The following is a 21,518-nucleotide window of genomic DNA, read 5'->3' on the forward strand; positions in this document are numbered from 1 at the left end:
CGATATAGGCTAGATATCAGGAAAAATTTTTTCACAGTCAGAGTAGTTCAGCAGTGGAATAGGCTGCCTAAGGAGGTGGTGAGCTCCCCCTCACTGGCAGTCTTAAAGCGAAGGTTGGATACACACTTTCTTGGATGCTTTAGGATGCTTTGGGCTGAACCTGCGTTGAGGAGGGGGTTGGACTAGATTGTCTGTTTGGTCCCTTCCAACTCTATGTTTCTATGTTTCTGTTTCTAATAGAAGTAAAGGGGGGAACAAAACGAGGGCTAAGGGGGTGTGGCCAGCTGACATCACTTCCTGGGCTTCTCAAAGTCTGAAAAATTATTTCAGGGGCTCCTCCACAGTCAAAAGGATGAAAAAGGCTGCCTTGGAGGAAGTCTCAAAAGTGGAGATGGTGGTCACCAAAAGGGGACATGGAAGGTCCTTTCCTCTCAACTGTTAGACTATGCAAAATCTGTACTTTGTGTGATTCAACAGCATATATGAAGACTATCCTACAGGAGGCATCTGAAGAGATGTGTAATTTGCATATTTAGATCAGGAACTTCCTGGTAGTTTTCAAATCTCCTCCTCTCATTCCGCACATGTTGGACAACGCACTTTCAATGTACTTTAGAAGATTTTTCTGTTTTGCATAACAATTTATCATAGGGCAGAAAGGATGTTTTCAGATGGTGACCATGTTGGTCTTCAGTAGAACAGCCAGATTTGACTCCAAGAGCACCTTTGAGATGAACATCTTGAGGGTATAAGCGTTCAAGAATCAAAGGTCCCTTCATCAGATATCTGAAAAAAATCACTTGAGAGTACAATCCTAAACAGAGCTAAGCCTTCCAAGCTCATTGACTTGAATGGACTTGGAAGGCTTTAGCGCTCTTGAGGACTACACCGTCAGTCCCTTGGCCATCACCTCTTCTGTCAGCTTAACCTGTTTTGTTGGCTGTCTTGACAAGGGGAGAACCATGTACATCCTGCCCCAAGATCCTTGGAGGAAGCGTGAGATGAAAATGTGATAGATGGGTGGATAGATGGCAGATGTTCCTTGACATCCTATCATCACTGGGCCTCCGGACCACACGGTCACTCAAAACAAAAGGACAGTTGTTCTACTGTTAGACAGTGAGTACTGTTGTGTCTGCAGTTCCGCCGAGGACCGAGCTTGAGGTCCAAGGGAGGATCATAAGCCTGCAATGTAATCTACCAATGCGCAGCTAGATCCCGGCTGTCCGATCCTGTCAGTTTAAAGTGAAACTGACCAATAGCGTGCACTGGCCAGAAGATCTATTGTGGGGCTTGTGGATATCAGTTGGGGTTGGTTGTGGGTTTCTTCAGTTCAGCTTTGAGTCATGTTCCATCATGCAGGGATCACAATAAAGAGCTGAAATGAACTCCCAGTGTCCTGGCTTCCTTCAAACCCACGGATCTAACACCACAATAACTAGCAAGAACCTTCAAATGAGTAGCCGTGCTGGTCTGAAGTAGCACAATAAAATCAGAGTCCAGTAGCACCTTTAAGACCAACAAAGATTTATTCAAGGCGTGAGCTTTCGAGTGCAAGCACCCTTCGTCTGAACCTGAAAGAGTTTGTTTTGGACGTTTAGTGGAAAAGACGATATAAAGTAAAATCCAGGGATGGGAGAAGCACCCAGAGTGTTCATATTTTCACACTGGAAGGAATCTGGGCCGCCTGAATTATTTATGTGAGGAAGCAGGAGTCAGATGACATGGCATTTGTTTACAGGGCACAGCAAACACACGTGAAATGGATGGCTAGCCTAGAGCAGCAGAAACAGAACTATCATTTATCTCATTTTTTTCTTGCTGACAATCACTACCCCCCTAAAACTGCTTTTGTATCAGGTGGGGAAAACTTAGGACCATTCCGCACTCGTTCAAAATTGCACAATGGTTGCAAATTGAAATCGCTACTGTTTTGCTGTTATGCACAACGTTGTTGACAATCTGCAACACTCCTGAAACCGATCCGCAAAAAGCGCTTCGTTGTAGCGCTTTCAGGGAAATCCCAAAAAGTGGATTCACCCTCCGGAAAGCGCTACACTCTTGCAACCAATCTGCAACACTGGCGGGAAAGTTCTGTGTGTTACCATTGTTGCGGTTTCTGCAAAGTCCCTCCCCCTGGCTCTCTCCTCTGATCTTCTGGCAAAGCGATCGCCATTTTTTTTTCTTGGAGCGAGCGGAGATCAACACACCGGCGAGCCTTTGTTTACCCAGCGAGGCTTCCCTGGCTACAGTCCCTCCCCAGAGCTGTTTAAAGTCACCAAGCACCACACAGCCCCGTTTGCTGATTTATTTTCCCTTTATTTTTCACTCTATTTTCGGCCGAAAATCGTGCCCGTGCGGGGGTGGGGGTATTTTTTTTTTCACTCGGGGGGAGCGTGGCAACGATGAAACGGCAGCTCAAACACCACCTGCTACCTAGATGGGTCTCTCATTGCAACAAATCAACGCAGATTCGTTGCAACGTGTGTGTATTTGTTTTTTAAAAACCTTCCTTAAAGGGAAAGGGGCTTTTTGGGAGCATGATAACGGCCGCCCATTGGGTGCTTGACGGCCAGGGCGGGACAAAGCTCGGCAATATCGCTTCCTGGCTAGCGATTTTTGCTGAGACCGGAAACCTGTGGGAAACTATAGAAACGCAACTGGATTCCACTACAAAGGCAGGTATGCATAACGACGAATTCCACTATTTAAAATGGTGTTTTTTCGTTCCGCAACCAATTTGCTACATAGATCCTGGTGCAGAATGGCCCTTATAGCTACACATTTTTACCCAGCCATGGGCAAAACTGGGGGGGGGGTCATAGTCAGGGAAATAAAGGGGTTTTAACATTCCTCTACTACACTGGTGTTCCCCTTTAAATAATAGCCCCAGCAGCTGTATCCTGAGATGATGGTGGTGATATTTTTTTACATCCCACCCTTTACTAGTCATATCAGGGGAAGTAACATCAGGGAGAGGTGGGAAATAAATAGAAACAACAACAACAACAACAAGTATTATTATTAAATTTTAAACAAATAACTAATATACAGTTTAAGCGTTATTAAAATTATATTAAAAGCTGCCGCCTCAACATAATTAAAACCTTACTGGGGTGGGGGGCTTATTTGGTGTTTGGGCAGATCTTCTTTTGGAGGATGGTTTTCGGGTAGGGAAGGCCAGTATCTTGTTGGTGTGAACAGCTCCTGCAGGCCCTCTTTCCGGAATTGTTTGAAGTCCTGGAGGGCCACGATCCACAGACTCGCTCTGAGGTAAGTGCTACAATAATTGCTAGTCATACCTTAACGTCACTACTCTCAAAGAGAAGGACCGTAGAGAGAAATCTGGGCAAACTGCAAACGGTGAAGCAGAGAGTTTCCACCATGCCAACCTAAAAGAGATCTGGGGCGTAGGAGGGGCATTTATAGAGAAAGGAGCATAAAATATCGTCTTTATAGTCACAAATGCAGGCTGAGTCAGTGTCCTTGGTTTCCTTTCTACTGTTACTGCCCTGTGGGTTTCTCTTGCTGGAGCCTCCCAGCAGGTGGGTGGAGTCACCAGTGGGCGGGGCTCTGAGGGACCTATATCAGCAGGGGCTCTGCCTCCAACCGGGCAATCTTAGAGCCCCTTTCCCTGCTGCCATGCTGGGCTCCCGGATGTGCTGGCAACTGCTCCTTGGATGGGCTCTGCTCCTGGGCCAGCCGGCCTTCGGAGACTCAGATGCCACAGAGGAGCCCTCAGAGGACTCGTTGCCAGAAGAACTGGGGAGTGCAGAGCAAACAGAAGACTTAGTCGTGCCCGAATTGGGGGAGGTGCCAGAACCAGGCAACCAAGAGTCCCCGACGCTGACATCAGATGAAAATCTGGAAAATGAAGAAAAGGAGGGAAGAGAATTTTTGAAGGAGGACCTGACCAGACCCTGGAATTTTGAGATAAATTATCTGCAGCGAGCTGTTCTGGAATACCATCACGAGCATAACCCTGAACACTACATCACTTTTGAAAATGCAAATCTAATAGCCCAGGTAAGGGAAGCAGATGCTGTGAGAGATCTAGGCTGTATCCTTTCCAGAAAACATGGAGCATCCACCGGCACTCCTCAGCTAGCCCATCACAGTTTTGTGGGTCTACTGGCTCTGTTTAACCTAACCTTGGAAAAACAAAGGGAGAGCCACTCAGTGCAGATGTATTTTAAATTGTCTTTAATGTTCTGGAAACTCCCCTGCTCCCAGATCCCTGAGAAATAGCCACTAAAACAACAACAACAAAACGGTTCCTAGTCCTCAAGATGGCCAAGGGGAAAAAAGTGTTGTTCTGCTAGAGTGATGCCAGTATCACTTCTGAGGGAAGAAAGGGCTTCTGAGAACAGTCCATTGTCCTCTGTGTCTCCCTTTTGCCCCCTCTTATATATGCCTTTGACACCTTCCGTATCCTTGCTGAACTGGTCGGCACTTCTGGAAGGATGATGGGCCCCAAAACAAAATGGCTGCCAGATCGGGAGGTGAGGCTGAGAGAGATATTCCTGCCTGGTCAGAACAGCTTTATCAGTGCCATGGGGAGCCCAAGGTCCCCCAGCTGGCTGCATGTGGGGGAGTGCAGAATCAAACCCAGCTCACCAGATTAGAAGTCCGCACTCCTAAGCACTACACCAAGCTGGCTCTAACCACTACAACAAGCTGGGAGGAGCTCTATTGGCAGGGCACAAATGCGTAGGCTCAGCAGCCCGTGCTGGAAATCTCTTTTGTTCTTTGTTTCCAGAAAGCCATTGGGACGATGATCTACCTACGAATGCCGATGGTAAAAACCAACTGCACCAATGACCTACGGCCAAAGAAAGGGGAAAGTGACCACGCTTATTATTACCGCCTGTATCGCGCTGACCGATATCCGAGGAACTGTGAGCCACTGAGCGATTCTGAAAAGGAGGTGAGAACAGGCCCAGGCTGGGAAGTGAGACTGGCCTTGGAGGGAGCGTGGCAGGGTGGGCGCTGCAGGCCTAAGCAGAGCTCCTAAGACCGGGCTGCCGCTCTTAGCCACTATGCTAAGCTGAGTGTCTACACTCAGTAAATGATGCAAACCTGCATATTGAATTTAGCTTCTGCTGGAGGTGGGGGAGGAGGTTAAAGGCAGCCAAAGGGACTTTGGCGCTCCAAGTGGTCAGGGTTCACCCCTTTCCCACCCTCCCCTCCCCACACCCAGCTGATCGTGCACCTTGAAACCTCTGCTCGCTCGGTTTCGGCCAAGAAACCTGGTTAATTTTATTGGTATAAATAAGGCCATTGCTTTTATTGATGGGGGGCGATTCCATAATGCCTTCCCTCCCCATCCTCTATCCAGTGGGCCACCGTCCCATAGGGAGGGGAACCACTACCAACAGGCCTGCACATGGGGTCCGAGTGATACATCTGTCCAGCTCCCCCTATCCATCAGGCCTGCCGGCCCCCAGGAAGGTGAAGCTGAGAAGTCCATGGGCGTAAGCCTCTATTGGATCCCCCTCCAGCCACCCCCGGGACTGGGTAAGAAGCCACTGCACGCCTCCTCACCCCCCTCAATGTGGTGGAAAGCTGCATCGACCCTCCTTGCTGTCTCGAGGCACTGTGAGATAACCAGGCAAGGCCTGGTGGTAAGACAAGGCACACCATGTTCCAGGGAACATGGCCCGGCATACGCCAATGCTGTGGGCAGGTGCCAGGGCATCACAGGGCTAGTTGGCATCCCCCCAGGTCTAGAGCCCCAGGCAATTGTCAAGGGTGACTCAGTGGACCCCCCGAGGTTAAGTTGTTTCCATCTCCTAGGCCAGTGGTTCTCTACCTGGGGGTCGGGATGCCTTTGGGGGTCAAATGACCCTTTCACAAGGGTCGTGGCAGGGCCAGCAGCTTGGCTGGGGGGGAGGGAGTGTCATCTAAACCACAGCCTTGCAGGGTAGATCAAGATAGAGCGTTCGTCTGCCTGGAGTAGTGGAAAAGAGCGAGATCAGCATGGTGGGACAAGAGGCAGAACTGAACTGAGAAACCCCGGGGGGGGGAACATTTATATACAATCATGAACAATGGATCTTCATGCCATTGGTTTAATTTCTGTGAAAGAACACTTGCATAATTTTATGGATGGGGATCACTACAACATGAGGAACTCTGTTAAAGGGTCGCAGCTTAGGAAGGTTGAGAACCACTGTCCAAGGCCAAGGTGATGTGCACTTTGAAAGTTTTTTTCCACTAATGGAAGCAGCTCTTTCCCTGCACCAGTCGGTTGCTGTGCTTGCTGCTCATTAATGTAATGGGATTCTCTCTGATACGATCAGAGCCCTCAAAAGATCGAAGAGGGTTTGTTAAGCATGTAGCATTGCCAGGTCTCCCCTGGTGGGCGGGGTGGTGGTGGTGGTAGGGTTGCCAGATCCATGTTGGGAAACGCCCGAGGATTTGAGAGTAGAGAATGGAGAAGACAGGGACCTCCGGGGAGTACAAAGCCATGGAGCCCACCCTTCTAAAATATCCATTTTCTCCAGGGGAACTGATCATTGTAGTCTGGAGATGAGCTGTAATTCTGGGGGATCCCCAGGTCCTACCTGGAGGCTGGCATCTCCGGCAGCATCTCAGGTTCACACAATCTTCTTCTGTCCAGCCTAACAGTCTTCTTTGTCTCTCCCCACACCCCTGCTGGTCTCAAATAAAGAACTGTAAGTTCACATTCTTTGAGGACGCCAGGAACCCAGGCAAGCCTGTTATCGTCAACCTCAGGTGCTATGAGTCATTTGAAGAGGACCTCGACTATTTTCGTGATGGTCTACGCATGTAGGAAAGCATCCACATGATTTGCCACCTTCTTCTACCGCTTGAACACAATCTGCTGGACGCACGTCTCTTAGATGTCCTGCCAGAGACATCCCACGGCCTCTAGCTGATTTCTTATCCGTCCTGTTTCTCTTAGACACATGTATTTGCTTTGAAATAGAAACAAAAATAAAATTAACTTTCTCAAGCATCATCCCTTTAATTATTATTATTGAACAAAGACAGGCAGAAAACAACCAGAGAACAAAACCGAGATTCAGATTCTTCAGAAACAAATACTAGGATTGCCAGCAGGTCTGGGGGGAAAGTCCCATTCCTTAACATCAGTTTGATCTACAGGAAGCACCAGGGGCTATGATTTACCTCCTATCCACAAAAATGGTTTGCATAACTTTGAACCTACATAACAAAATTTGAGTCCAACGGGGCCTGTAAAACCAACAAAGTTTTGTTCAAGGCATAAGCTGTTGTGTTCACACACTTCTTCAGATACGTGAAACAGAATATCACCAGCCATTACATATAATAGCCTGTCTCAGCTTTTACCTTTGAGAAACCCCTGAAGCATTCTTCAGACTTCGAGAAACCCCAGAAGTTGTGAGATTGTGCAGAATATGGTAGGCAAGCATAGCTGCAGACACGCCCACCCAGGCCCCTCCCCACCCCCTCCAGGCCCATCATTGACCATGGGGGGGCAGCAGTTGAGATGACCATATATTATCATATCACCGAATAAATGTTTAAAAATTAATTGCCTCCCACCCATTCAGGAAACCCTTCCATGGCTATCAAGAAACCCCGGGGTTAAATCACATTAGAGAACAATGCAATAGAACACAGCATAATGTATAAAATGAGGTCTAGTTCTGAGGCCACTTGACATGAAAACAAGAAGACAAAGATGAGTTGGTTCTTATATGCCGCTTTTCTCTACCTGAAGGAGTCTCAAGGCGGCTTAGATTTGCCTTCCCTTTCCTCTCCCCACAACAGGCACCCTGTGAGGTAGATGAGGCTGAGAGAGTCCTGATATTATTGTAGAAGAAGAAGAGTTGGTTCTTATAGGCCACTTTTCTCTACCCGAAGGAGTCTCAAAGCGGCTTACTTTCGCCTTCCCTTTCCTCTCCCCACAACAGATACCCTGTGAGGGAGGTGAGTCTGAGAGAGCCCTGATATCACTGTTTGGCCAGAACAGCTTTATCAGTGCTGTGGCGAGCCCAAGGTCACCCAGCTGATTGCATGTGGAGGAGGAGCAGGGAATCAAACCCGGTTCACCAGATTAGAAGTCGGCGCTCTTAACCACTACATCAAGCTAGCTTGGTTGGCCATTAAAATCCCTCGGAACAGTCCTACTGGGATAATGAACTGGGGGGATAACCCCCCTCCCCCGTGAAACTCCAACCCAAAGGCTGCCCAGCATGAGACAAGTGGGTCGTGCTGCCACCATGGACAGCCCCGCCTCCCTGGAGACTGTCCACAGTCAGAAGCCACTACAAGGCAGATATAAGCTTCTGCCACCCACCCTAAGGAGAGCTGCCACGTGGGTGAGGTGGGAGCCAAAATGAGGCTCCTTCTCCTTCCCCTTCTTTCTATTGAGGGGGGGGGGATGAGAAGGCCGCCACCATGTGCCAGCCTCCCAGTCTACCCCTCCTGATAACTCAGCCCACTCAGGCACAGGACTAGTCCCAGTGTCATCTGTGAAATAACAGAGGGCATATGAGACTCAGCCTGAGCTGGGAAGACAAGCAGGGTCGACCAGGGGCACTCCTTGGATGGGAGATCTGCTAGGGAAGACCAGAGCTGCAACACAGAGCCAGGTCATGGCACACCACCTCCGAACACCTCTTGCACTGGAAACCCCATGAGGGGTCCACTATAAATTGGTTGCAACTTGACCATGCTTAAGTTGGAAGACACAAGATAAGTCATACGCATGAATCAACAGTATAAGAAGAATCCCTACCAGGAGCATCAGAGGAGAGAAGTATTTAGCATAGTGAACTTAGGATCTTCCTGCTGTTTTGCAAATAATCTCTTTCAGTGTCCTGATTGGCTCTTTGGAGACTTCCTGCTCCTTTGAGCATTCTTCTTGCTTGCTTCCACAACACACAGAATGAACGCAGAATGCAACAGTTAGACAGTGAGATCTCTCTGTTTTTCTCTCTCTTTTCTATACAAAGTTGTTTCTTGTCACAATAAAATTATTTTATTCTTTTAGGCAGCTTGGTGCTTGACACCTCTTTGCATATTTAAGCACTGCCAAAAACTTAATTATTATATTATTACGTCATGTAAGAATCAGGGACCTGCACTGCTTCCATGTGCTTCAGTTATCCCCACAGGGCCCTTCAGTAAATAACCTTCCCAGCTCCCCCACAACTCAACCTCTATGTAGGATAGCCATCACTTCCTTCAGGACTACAAGTACAACGATATAGGCTAGATATCAGGGGGGGGGGGAATTCACAGTCAGAGTAGTTCAGCAGTGGAATAGGCTGCCGAAGGAGGAGGTGAGCTCCCCCTCACTGGCAGTCTTCAAGCAAAGGCTGGATACACACTTTTCTTGGATGCTTTAGGATGCTTAGGGCTGATCCTGCGTTGAGCAGGGGGTTGGACTAGATGGCCTGTATGGACCCTTCCGACTCTATGATTCTGTGATTCTGTGACTTGGTAACCTCTCATCCCCCGGCCAAACCCTCCACGTGGAACTTCTTGCACAAAGAGATGGCAAACCCCAACAAGATAAGCAATCGTATTAAAGACATAAAAGGGACCAAGGTATACAAAGGCCATTGAATGCAGCTCAGCCAACTGTAAAGCTTCAGATGTGCAGAACAAATTAAATCAAGAACAACAGTGTTGTCTTAAGATACGGTGAAACAAGTAACAAGAAGCCCCAGTCCTGAAGAGAGGGGATCACGAGGGTTTTCATTGGCAAGGACTGATAAAGGTGCATTACTCAGGTTTATCAGAGGTACCCGGTTTACAAACATCCCGAGAGCCAAGCAAAAGTTCAGGTTGTCTCAAAAGATGGGACAGCTTTGGTTTATGCCCAGATAAGCCAGCATTTCTTGTTCCTTTTGGGTTACTGCTGCAGCACAGGATAACATTGGCAGGTGTCCTTATTTGTCCTTGAGAGGTGAGCCTTCACCTTTAATCTCTCACCTTATATGGGAATGGGGGGTGTAGTTGGCTAGTTCTGGGGGACATTTAGGGTCAGGAAGTCAACACAGGTGGGAGACACTTAAACTTCCTCTCCTCAGTGCCATGATCCAAATTGGACCCTCATGGATATAATTTTAACTTACAGTTTTCTATGAGTTCATTAAAAAAATAAAATAAAAAAATAACAGGCAGGTTTGAGATATGAAAAATGCCACTTCCAAATTTATTCTGATCACTGGAAGCTTTTTGGGGGGGAGGGGGAGGATACAGGGATACCCTAAAACAGGGGTAGTCAAACTGCGGCCCTCCAGATGTCCATGGACTACAATTCCCATGAGCCCCTGCCAGCAAATGCTGGCAAGGGCTCATGGGAATTGAAGTCCATGGACATCTGGAGGGCTGCAGTTTGACTACCCCTGCCCTAAAACACCTGATTGACACATATCTAAGCGATGAGTGTGAGCCCAAAATTATGAGCCCAAAGCAGTTCAACTCCCCTTTTGTATAGTAGACAGATGGTACATGGAAACAGAATGGATCAGAATCCCGCCCTTCCCCATGAGATAGGGCTGCCCAAGGCCAGCTGATGCCTGGAGGGCCCCCAGAATTCAACTGGTTTGTTGACAGACATTGTCTCTCCGTGCTGGAAGCCTTATTCCTTAGCATATGTTGGCATGGCAGGCCTAGGTGATTGCGAGGGCTCTAGAGGAGCACCCAAAAGCCCTCCTGTGGCATCACAGCTCATGACAAACAGCAGCATTGAGCACCACCACACCAATGCACCTCCCAGAGCGCTCAGGCCCCTTCCTTCTTTCCCCTTTCCCCTTCATAACAGCCAGACATCACAGGTAGAGTAGACACCATAGGGGAGGAAGTGGGGATTGGTAATGTTGCCTGAAGCATTGCTTCTTGCCCTGTGCCTGGGCACTTTCAGACTGACACACCTGGCACTCCTGTGCATAGCCACCCACCTCTGCTAAGAGTTTTTAGTGGGGGGAGGGACACGGCTCTGAGTGATGGGGGGAGGCTGAGATTAGTGGAGGAGAAGACATCAGCAATGGCCATGGTTCCTGAGTTTAGGCATGTCCCATCACACTGTGCCAAGGCACTTTCTGGCAGAAGCACTTGGTACTCCTGCATTGCAACCATGAGTGCCAATCCAGTGGGAGCATTGCCAGGGTTGCCAACTCCAGCTTGCAAAATCCATGGAGATTTGGGGGCAGAGCCTGGCGTGTGTACAGTTTGGGGAGGGAGTGCTGCAGGGAAGTAAAGCAAGAGAGTCCTTCTTCAAAAGCTGCCATTCCCTTCAGGGGAACTGATCGCCATAATCTGAAGATCAGTCGTAAATCTAGGAGACCTCCAGGCTGCACCTGGAGGCTGGCAAGCCTAATTGAGACCCTGAGGCTGGGTTCCCTCTCAGCCATACACTGACTTAATAATCATATTTATTTATCAAGCCAGTGTGGTGGAAACTCAGTTTAGCTTTCTTCTCCAAAAAATCCCACCACTTCAGCTTAGGGGTGCCAGCCTCCAGGTGGGACCTGGGGATTCCCCAGAACCACAGCTCATCTTCAAACTGCAGAAACCAGTTCCCCCAGAGGAAATGGCAACTTTGGAAGGTGAACTCTAAGGTACTGTACCTCATTGAGGTCCCATTCTCCCCAGGCTCCATCCCCAAATCTCCAGAGTTCCCCAACCTGGAGCTGGTAACTCTACCCTGCAGCACCCAACAGTGGTGACTCTCTTTAAGTATTTGAAAGTTTGTCACTTGGAGGCAGCCAGGGGACAGGGCCCACAGTAATGGCTTTAAACTACATGTGGAATAATATAGGCTAGATATTTGGGGTGTGGGGGGGTGGAATTTCAGGGCCTTTTCGCACGGGGATCTTTGTTGCAAATTGTTTGCGGAATGAAAAATCGCCATTTAAAATAGTGGAATTCGTCGTTATGCATACCTGCCTTTGTAGTGGAATCAGTTGCGTTTTTTAGCGTTTCCCACAGGCTTCCGGTCTCGGCAGAAATCGCTAGAAAGGTAGCGCTATTGCCAAGCTCGTCCCGCCCCTGGCCGTCAAGCAGCCAATGGGCAGCCGTTAGCATGCTCCCAAACAGCCCCTTTCCCTTTAAGAAAGGTTTAAAAAAAAAAAAAACAGACCCATAGCAACGAATCTAGGTAGATTCGTTGCTACGGAGAGACCCATCCAGCTGCCTAATGTGAGCTGTCGTTTGATTGTATGATCGTTTGCACGCTGCCTCGAGTGATAAAAAAAAATTCCCCCCCCCCCTTCTCACGGGCCCGATTTTCGGCTGAATTCATGTGTAAAAAATAAAGGGACTTTATTTCAGCAAACGGGCTTTTAAGTGGTTTGTGCTTAGTGACTAAAGGTGAAGGACTGAAGCCAGGGAAGCCTCTAAACAGAAAGAGGCTCGCCGGTGCGTTTATCCCCGCTCGCTCGGAGAAAAAAAAATGGCGATCGCTTCGCCGGAAGAGCCAGGGGGAGGGACTTTGAAGAACCAGCAACAATGGTAACGCACAGGTCTTTAGCGCTACTGTTGCAGATTGGTTGCAGGAGTGTATCGCTATTCGGAGGGTGAATCCACTTTTCTGGATTCCCCTGAAAGCGCCACAACGAAGCGCTTTTTGCGGGTCGGTTTCAAGATTGTTGCAGATTGTCTACGACGTCGTGGGTTATGGCAAATTAGTAGCGTTTCCAATTAGCAACCATTGTGCTATTTTGAAGCCGTGCGAAATTGCTCTCACTGTCAGTGTAGTTCAGCAGTGGCATCGACTGCCTAAGGAGGTGGTGAGCTCCCCCTCACTGGCAGTCTTCAAGCAGAGGCTGCACAGATACTGATCCTGGATGCTTTATCCTGGACAGATACTGATCCTGCATTGAGCAGGGGGTTGGCCTGTGTGACCCCTTCTAACTCTATGCTTCCATGATCCTATAACCCTCCTTCAAACAGGAAACAAATCTGCTGAGGGGAAAACAGAAGACCTGAGCAAGAAGGCGAGTCATACACATAAAAACGCAAAACTGGGAAACTGTGAGCATGCTGAGAACAGCCAAATCCACCTGCCAACAGGTGAAGACCCGTCAACCGTGATACAAGCAAAAGATATTATTTATAATTTATTTTGCTCAAATCCATCTGCCAAGACAGGCTAAGCTGGGGCAGCACAGGGATTCATGGCAGGAGTATCTCTTAAATGGGGCTACATTATTCAGGGAGGCTTTCCATGCCAGCAATGAGTCTTGAGGCTTGGACAGGAGACCCCTGGAGCCCCAGCACTAAGAAGGCGCCAATAGCGGGGGATGAGATATTTATGATGCTTATAGTCCTTGTTTCTAATGCTACATTAAAAAGAAGTTATATCCCTTCTAGATTTGTCATTTTTCTCTCTAGGGTGGGGAGTCACATTCTGCCTAGGCCACCAAGATCAGTAGGGCTGGGTTCCGTGTGACCCTATTTGGACCAGGACAGCAGTTGTCTGGATCTGAATTTCCCCCTCTGCTGGACACTGTTGGGGAAATTTAATCTTTCTGCTACGTGAATATGGGATGTGAATATGCCCAGGTCTTTCGCCTCATTGCCACCTGGGCAGGTCTTGCAGGAAGCAGGATTCTAACAGACTGGGGGGGGGTGGAGTCTCCCAACACATGGGCCGGGCCTCCCAGCTATATCAGCAGGGGCTCTGCCTCAAACTGGGCAATCTCAGAGTCCCTCTCCCCACCACCATGCTGGGCTCCCGGGTCTGCTGGCAGCTGGTCCTTGGGTGGGCTCTGCTCCTGGGCCAGCCGGCCTTTGGAGACTGGGAGGCCACAGAAGAGCCCCCTTTAGCTGAGTCGGAGGAGGCGGTGCCAACACTGCAAGAACCAGAGGAGCCAGGAGAGTCAGAGAATCCCACGGGGCGGACCCTGTCCGACGAGGAGCTGCGGATGCTCCTTGGTCCCACAGACGAAGAACTAGAAAGGAGAGCAAAAGAAAGCCGACGGTGGCTAGAAAGGGATCGCGAGAGTTCAAGTTATTTGATACCTAACATGAAGCAAGTTGCTCTGCGGCATCACCATAAGAATAGCCATTATATTTACATGTCCTATGAGAATGGAAATGTGGAAGTTAAGGTAATGCAAGGAGGGGCCGTGAGAATCCAGGGGCGGCGGAGCGACAAACAAGCCCAGATGGGCGATCGGTCTCTCATAATTTTCAGCCCTGAATGCAACGGGCTGCAAAAGAACGGAAGGCAGCTCCCGCTTTCCAAAAGGAAAGGGGCCAAAGATGAGGCACTCCTGGAAACCACCTCTATAAGCCAGGTGTTAGAGAGCTAGGTGTGCAGAGAGTGGGGAGGGAAGGCCTTTCTGGTTCAGCTCAGGAGTGCTTGTGTCTCTCTCTCACTTTCCAAGTCTTGAGCCCCAGCAGGGAAACCCACCATAATACCCTGGGCAATGAAAGGCCTGAGCGTCCGGACGCTGAAAAATGTCTCCTCTTCTTCCCTTCCAGAAAGCCATTGGGACGATGGTCTACATCAAGTTTTTGTTGGTGAAAACCAGCTGCACAAAGGAAGAAGCGGAGGTTATAAGGAGGCAACTCTTTAAGTATGATGACGACGACGATGAGATGCTGCAGGATCCTTCACCTACAAAAAGGAAACGCTGTGAGGTACCTCCACCAGCTAAACAAGAGGTGAGGAAGCAAGCAGGCCCTGCTGTTTCTGGGGTTGCCGGAAGACAGTCAGACTTGGACCTTGAGCAGCCTGAACAGGGTTGCCTCAGGGTTACCTCCTTCTGGAGCTTTCTGTGCAATTCAAGACTGGGGTCCCGAGGACCCAGCTGAACAATGTGGGGGAGTAAAATAGGAACCTGCAGCAGGAGGTGAGAATTGGCAAAAATTCCCCTTCCGCGCCTTTCGTAGGTAAAAACGCAGTTCCACTGCAGCAGCTGCTGTGCCAACAGAAAAGCGCCCGAGGATCTTAGCCAAGAGATCATTGGGGAGGGACCGATGGCATAGTATACACCTTCCGCAACAGCCGTTTTCTCTAGGGGAACTGAATTCTGTCTTCTGGAGCTTAGTTGTAATCCTGGCAGATCTCCAGCCCCCATCTGGGGGTTGGCAACCCTAATTGCGACAGCATTCTGACCATCTCAAACCTACTTTGCTGTGAAGCTTTGGGAAAGATCACAGCAAAGGCCATGTGGCTGCCATGAGGGCAGAGGAATCCAGAGCCAGTTTGGTGTAGTGGTTAGGAGTGCAGACTTCTAATCTGGCATGCTGGGTTCGATTCTGCACTCCCCCACCTGCAGCCAGCTGGGTGACCTTGGGCTCGCCACAGCACTGATAAAACTGTTCTGACCGAGCAGTGATATCAGGGCTCTCTCAGCCTCACCCACCCCACAGGGTGTCTGTTGTGGGGAGAGGAAAGGGAAGGCGACTGTAAGCCGCTTTGAGCCTCCTTTGGGTAGGGAAAAGCGGCATATAAGAACCAACTCTTCTTCTTCTTCTTCTCTTATTCACATGTACATTGGAATAGTGATTTTTTTAAATATACAAAGGTAGAAGACCTAGATGAAAGGAGACAAAATTGTTCCCTCTGCTGTGCTGATCACATGACTGTTTAGACTGGACTGCAAGAGGGAAGTTTAATTTATCTCTACAATGAGAAGTCTTTCTCCCCCCCCCAAAAAAAAAAAAAAGTTGGGAGAAGGCATCCCAGGAGGGCGAGGGAGGCTATCTATGGGAATGTGATCCAGTTTTTACAAAAAAGGACAAGCAGAAGTGTGTTTCTCATGGGATCCAGTAGGTATGTCATCTTGATATAAAACTGCAGACCTAGACCATAACAAGAAATAGGAAAGAAACGAAGCCCATTAAATTTGTCCCCCAGAACTGGTCAAGTGTTTCTGGATTCTGAATACGCAGGCATTGCTCTGAACGTTCAAACTTTGAAGTTCCATTTTTAGGGCATCATTTTTTTTTAAGTTTCTTAAGTAATGAAAGCGGATCTTTTCTGGATTTTGAATGCCGCAGCCAGCATCAGATGCTGTGTTTGCTACATGATGGAATTGCTGTCTGCAATCAAAATCCAGCAAGAAGGAAAGTGGTTGGGCTCTTAGCCCCAAGTCATTCATGCTGTCTCCCTTGTTCTTTACTCTCTCTCCCCACCACCACCCTTGGCCCTTTTCAGATAGAGGAGTGCACCTTCACATTGTTTAAAGACGTAAGGAGCCACTCCTGGCGATATGTCGTAACCAAACACAAATGCGTGCCATTTGGTAAGCACGAAGAATTGCCGAAGATTATGCCATATGGTGAGCAGAGCTATTGAAGAATCTGTGTCATCTCTGGATCCTGACGGCCAACTGCTGCTGGGGGGGCGGGGGGTGTTGCAAGTAGAAAAGCAACCACTGCGCTATGCCTTTAGGAGCAAACCTGGATGGTCTCCCGTTGCAAAGGGAGAATCCATCTTCTTCTCAAACCCTCTCCTTGATTTCTCACCCACCCTCTTTTCTTTTGGCCTTACTGACTCACTTTGAATAGAAAAATAAAATTACCTTTCTCAAGCATTACCAACTCCTTGTGTGTCCCTTGTTCTCCCACTGATATGAGGGGGAAAGGGAAGAGAAGGAAGGGGACTAAGCGCTCTGGGAGGTGCATTGGTGTGGCGGCGCTCGATGCAGCTGTTTGGCATGAGCTGTGATGCCACGGGAGGGCTTTTGGGTGCTCCTCTAGAGCCCTCGCAATCGCCTAGGCCTGCCATGCCAACATAGGACTTAGGCTTGCAGCACAGAGAGACAACACCTGTCAACAAGCCAGGGATCTGGAAATCAGTTGAACTCTGGGAGCCCTCCAGGTGTAACCAGGAGATTGGCAGCCCTATATTATGGGCATCAAACTGTTCTCTAAGTGGCTAGATCCACCCCATTGACCGATTCCCCCCATCTCTCCATGTGCCGTACATTATAAGGGTGATTAAGTTACAAGGAGCCTCTTGTGGCGCAGAGTGGTAAGGCAGCCGTCTGAAAGCTTTGCCCATAAGGCTGGGAGTTCAATCCCAGCAGCCGGCTCAAGGTTGACTCAGCCTTCCATCCTTCCGAGGTCGGTAAAATGAGTACCCAGCTTGCTGGGGGGTAAACGGTCATGACTGGGGAAGGCACCGGCAAACCACCCCGTATTGAGTCTGCCATGAAAACGCTAGAGGGCGTCACCCCAAGGGTCAGACATGACTCGGTGCTTGCACAGGGGATACCTTTACCTTTACCTTTAAGTTACAAGGGACTCCCTTTGCACACACTGCTGCATTTAATAAAGGCACACTGCACTGGTACTCTGATTGCCATTATTGGTCCACCGGTTCAAGGATGGACGCAGCATTTTCTATTGCTTGGATGATGATTGTCAGGTGTTGGTGGACTTTCTCCCAGTTGCCCAACTCCTTGGCACTGGAGTAAGCATCAGCAAGACCAGGGAAAGTGGCGATGGAAGATGATCGGGAGGCCATGATGATGTGGCTGCGTGGGGAGAAAAGTGCAGAAGGTGATTTCACAGATCAAATTCATTCATTCATTCATTCATTCATTCATTCATTCATTCATTCATTCATTCATTCATTCATTCATTCATTCATTCATTCATTCATTCATTCATTCATTCCATTTATAAACTGCCCCTCCCATAGGCCAGCTCAGGGCAGCACACAGAATCAATAAAACAATAATAGAATTAAAATAATACATAATCAAACCACCAGGCAGGATTTATTATTTTACATCTATTTGAGTCCAAGTGTGCCTTAAGAGAACCAGCATAGTATACTGGTTAGGAGCAGCGGCTTCTAATCTGCTGAGTTGAGTTTGATTCCCAGTTCCCCCACATGCGGCCAGCTGGGTGGCCTGGGCCTCATTAGAAACGGTTCTGACGGAGCGATCCTGTCATAGCTTTTGCAGCCTCCCCTCCCTCATGGGGTGTCTGTTGTGGGGAGAGGAAGGGAAGGCAATTGTAAGCTGCTTTGAGAGTCCTTCTGGTAGAGAACAGCGGCAAATAAAACCCAACTCTACTTCTTCTAAACAATATTTGGGGGATATGAGTTTTCAAGAGTCAAACTCTGTCAGATAAGAGTTGGAATGAAGATTGGACAGTTTGTGTCCCTGTCAGAAGGTTGGAAGGGAGTTGCAAAGAAGGAACTCAAGATGCAGTGGCAACACACACGTCGTAATCAGTTCGTTCAGAGCAGGGGTAGTCAAACTGCGGCCCTCCAGATGTCTATGAACTACAATTCCCAGATGCCCCTGCCAGCATTTGCTGGCAGGGGCTTCTGGGAATTGTAGTCCATGGACATCTGGAGGGCCACTGACTACCCCTGGTTTAGAGCAAAGAGAAATGTTCGGGGGCAGAGAGTTAGCATCTGTCGCGAGATAAGAACCCCATGTCTTTATTCAGCCACAAGGACCTCTGTTGTTGAACTTGAGTTTATTCACAAGTTCAGAACAATCTCATATTGTGAAGATTCCCTGTTTGAGGGTTGCCGCTCTTAGGTTAGCTGTGGTTGAAAGGAAACCTGAATTGTGTTCAATGCCAAAGTCAAACTGGAAGAAGAGTTAGGGTTGCCTGAGAGCTCAACAGGGTACAATTCCATGGAGTCCACCCTCCAAAGTACACATTTCTCCAGAGGAGCTGATCTCTATATTCTGGAGAGTTGTAACAGCAGGTGACATCCCGCCCCACCTGATTTGCCAACAGAACACAGTGTAGCAAAGTACATAAGATTTCTTAAATCAGAGCCTTGAACAATGGGTGCAGAATCCTCTATGATTGGATCGGATCCCAGAGATCTACTGCACACTTCCCCTTGAAGCAAGGAATCTCACTGAGCCCCTTGGGGCAGGGCAAGGCATCTTCTGCCAAGCAAAAGCCTTGCCATTACAGGAACAAATCCACAAGCTCCCAATGCAGATTGGCCCAGGAAAGTGAGTTATTGAACTGTTTACCTGTAATAATACTTATCGGGGAAGGCCCTAGGGTTCAAGAATGCCCTTTCTAGCAGCATCAGCTGGTCATTCACCATCCGTACTTGGAGGGGACTGTGGAGAGAGACAGCAGGTTAGGGGGCAAGAGAAAGAGGGCTGGCTCAAAAGTTTCTTGAGCTTCCCAGCCCCTAGCAAAGCACACATTGCTGCAAACATAAGAGTAGTCCTATTGGATCAGACTAATGGTCCAGCTAGTCCTGGACAATGTTAGTGTCCTTTAGGGCAGTGGTCCCCAACCCCCAGACCAGGGACCAGTATCAGTCCATGGATCAGTCGGTACTGGGTCGCGGCTCCTCCTCCCCGGAGCTGCCCTGCCACTCTGCTGCCGGCTCACCTTTGGTGCTCTCCAGCGGCTGCCATGGCTGGGGCTCCCCCTCGGTGTGGCACTGCGCAGCTGCTGCTAGCAGCGCCCCCCCAGTGGGCAGCGAGAAGTCAGGGGTGTCGGCGGGAAAGCAAGTGGAGCAGGGGCTCAGGTGGTGGTGATATCCCTCAGAAAAGACTACCCCCCCCCCAGGCCTCAGTAAAATTGTCAAGCATTGACCGGTCCCTGGTGATAAAAAGCTTGGGGACCACTGCTTTAGGGGGCATAGTCTGCCAAGCAGTCTCTCAGGTATGCGGAGCCCTGACTGTGTGTGGCCTTGAAGGTCAGCACCAGCACCTTAAAGCGGATACATAATTCATCTGGGAGCCAGTACAGCTACCTCAAGGCAGGGCAAATGTGGCTCCTCCATGATGTACAAGTGAGGAGTCGTGCCGCCATATTCCAGACTAGCTGCAGTTTCCGGAGCAGCGTTAAAGGAAGGCCCACTTAGACTGTGTTACAGAAGTCCAGCAATGAGGTGACCGTTGCATGGATCTCTGTGGCTAGGTGTTCTGGGGCCAGGTAGGGCACTAGTAGCTTTGCCAGCGAAGATGGTAAAATGCCAACTGAGCTACCTTAGCGACCTGTGTCTCCATTGACAGGGAGACATCAAAGATCAAATGGATAGCACAACAATAAGCTATACACCATCTAGGCAGGACAATTACAAAGCTGTTGATTCATTACCTCCCCAAGGCAGTGTTTGACACCAGCTGATTTGTATTGGATTTCCAAAAATAACTCTGGGAACGCAATCAGCAATCAGGATTCCAAGTCCTGCTCTAATCAGCACCCTGAATTTCTTGCAGCATAACATAAGAGACTGAGCCATCCTCACAAAGGTTTCCAATTAAATTTCATCGCAGCATGCAGTTGCCAACTCTAGCCTAGGAAATTCCTCGAAATCTGACAGTAGGACCTGGGGAGAAGGGAATTTGGGAAGGGATTTCACGTAGAAACTATGGCAGGGGTCCATATCTGAACCTGCAGGCACCTGTGCGCAACAACAAAATGTCTGCCACAGGAGGCGGAGCCAACCGCACGACATCAGGGAGTGAGGTTACACATAACTCTAATCAGAACTCTTCAACATTTCAGACAGAACCTTCTGAAACATTGTTTGGAAATATTTCCTTGTATGCTGGACCATTGGTTCCTTCTTTCAGATATCTGATTTCCAATGACCAGTCAAGAAACCCTGCTGGATACAAACCTCCCCTGGCCCTGCCCACTTTCCAAAATCTCTTGGTGGGCACCAGGAAAGGTGTTGGTAGGCCCCATGGCACCAATAGGAGCCACACTGGGGACCCCTTATCCATGGTATACCATAGAGCTTGTCCTCTAAAGCTGCACGTCTGTCTAGGCCACCTGTTCTGTGTAGTGGGGAAGCCAGTTACAATTCAAGGAGCTCTCCAGCCTCATCCCCCACCTCACTCTGCCAAAGGCTTACAATCCTAGCCCAGCTACAAACCCCTGAAGCCCTCTCTCTCTAGACTCCTTCATCAGCAATGCTAGAGATAATTCTATGAGCCTACTCTCAAAGGTTGGTGTAAAGATTACTGAGACGAATGGATGTGAGGAGCTTTTAATGTACTTAGTATGCCATATGAATCCTGAGAAACACTACTGAGGGAGGCTGCTGACCTGGGCGATTCTTCTTCCTGCAAGCTTGCAATGCGCTGATCGAGACCGGCAGCTGCTGACTTGAACCGTGCAATGGCAGCCTGGAGTGGGGCTGGGAAGAGTCAGAGGGAAGGAGACAAATATATTCCTTAGTAGTTAGAAGATGGATTTCCCCCCCCCCATTTTTTTTCAATTAATTCAAGGTTGTTAACAAAATATTCGCTAAAGACTAAAATTATACAGTAGGAAACTCTAGCCCAAAAGCTAACAATGAGCCCTAAGTATTTTAGAGGAGCTGATCATGTTGCTTTAAAGTTCTTTAATTGTATGTTCATTTTGTGGATGTTACCCATTCTGAGCATCTGGAGGGGCGGGCTAGAAATTTTAAAAATCATCATCATTATTATAAGCTGCTATTTTTTATTTCTTTTTTATTTCTTTCAAATAAAAAAATTGAAAGAAATTAAATCGACTTTGGTTCCTAAGATTGTCTGAATGGAGGCTGCTATACTTACTCCTAGTCAGTTTATTAGTTTTAACTAAGGATTAATGTACAAATG

At 48.6% G+C, this 21,518-nt stretch overlaps 3 protein-coding genes across 3 annotated transcripts in view; 2 read left to right on the top strand and 1 right to left on the bottom strand.

The window, feature by feature from the left end:
- Positions 1-3,631: 3,631 nt before the first annotated feature.
- Positions 3,632-6,971, top strand: LOC143832931 (uncharacterized). The gene is made up of 3 exons (XM_077328117.1): positions 3,632-4,026; positions 4,760-4,927; positions 6,674-6,971. The coding sequence occupies exons 1-3, from the start codon at positions 3,643-3,645 to the stop codon at positions 6,794-6,796; spliced, it is 675 nt and encodes a 224-aa protein (XP_077184232.1). The 5' UTR covers positions 3,632-3,642; the 3' UTR covers positions 6,797-6,971.
- Positions 6,972-13,613: 6,642 nt separating this feature from the next.
- LOC143840731 (uncharacterized) lies at positions 13,614-16,514 on the top strand. Its single transcript, XM_077344277.1, has 3 exons — positions 13,614-14,078; positions 14,455-14,637; positions 16,136-16,514. Exons 1-3 carry the CDS (start codon positions 13,614-13,616, stop codon positions 16,274-16,276), a joined length of 789 nt encoding a protein of 262 aa, XP_077200392.1. The 3' UTR covers positions 16,277-16,514.
- A 694-nt stretch (positions 16,515-17,208) lies between these two features.
- Positions 17,209-21,518, bottom strand: part of NAALADL1 (N-acetylated alpha-linked acidic dipeptidase like 1) — a 28,172-nt gene continuing 23,862 nt past the window's right edge. The window contains exons 17-19 of the mRNA XM_077327145.1: positions 20,980-21,070; positions 18,936-19,028; positions 17,209-17,459 (exon numbers count right to left, since the gene is read on the bottom strand). Of these exons, the coding sequence (XP_077183260.1) occupies positions 17,288-17,459; positions 18,936-19,028; positions 20,980-21,070 (356 nt within the window). The 3' untranslated portion in view covers positions 17,209-17,287. The remainder of the gene's footprint in view (positions 17,460-18,935; positions 19,029-20,979; positions 21,071-21,518) is intronic.

Source organism: Paroedura picta, chromosome 1 (genome assembly GCF_049243985.1).
Source record: "Paroedura picta isolate Pp20150507F chromosome 1, Ppicta_v3.0, whole genome shotgun sequence".
Taxonomy (NCBI): Eukaryota; Metazoa; Chordata; class Lepidosauria; order Squamata; family Gekkonidae; genus Paroedura; species Paroedura picta.

What these genes read in the sequence shown, in the direction of transcription:
- LOC143832931 (XM_077328117.1), top strand. Translation starts at nt 3,643, where the DNA reads ATGCTGGGCTCCCGGATGTGCTGGCAACTGCTCCTTGGATGGGCTCTG. An exon ending in ATGCAAATCTAATAGCCCAG is followed by an intron (nt 4,027 to 4,759) that starts GTAAGGGAAGCA and finishes CTTTGTTTCCAG; the next exon opens with AAAGCCATTGGGACGATGAT. An exon ending in TGAGCGATTCTGAAAAGGAG is followed by an intron (nt 4,928 to 6,673) that starts GTGAGAACAGGC and finishes TCTCAAATAAAG; the next exon opens with AACTGTAAGTTCACATTCTT.
- LOC143840731 (XM_077344277.1), top strand. Translation starts at nt 13,614, where the DNA reads ATGGGCCGGGCCTCCCAGCTATATCAGCAGGGGCTCTGCCTCAAACTG. An exon ending in ATGGAAATGTGGAAGTTAAG is followed by an intron (nt 14,079 to 14,454) that starts GTAATGCAAGGA and finishes CTTCCCTTCCAG; the next exon opens with AAAGCCATTGGGACGATGGT. An exon ending in CTCCACCAGCTAAACAAGAG is followed by an intron (nt 14,638 to 16,135) that starts GTGAGGAAGCAA and finishes GGCCCTTTTCAG; the next exon opens with ATAGAGGAGTGCACCTTCAC.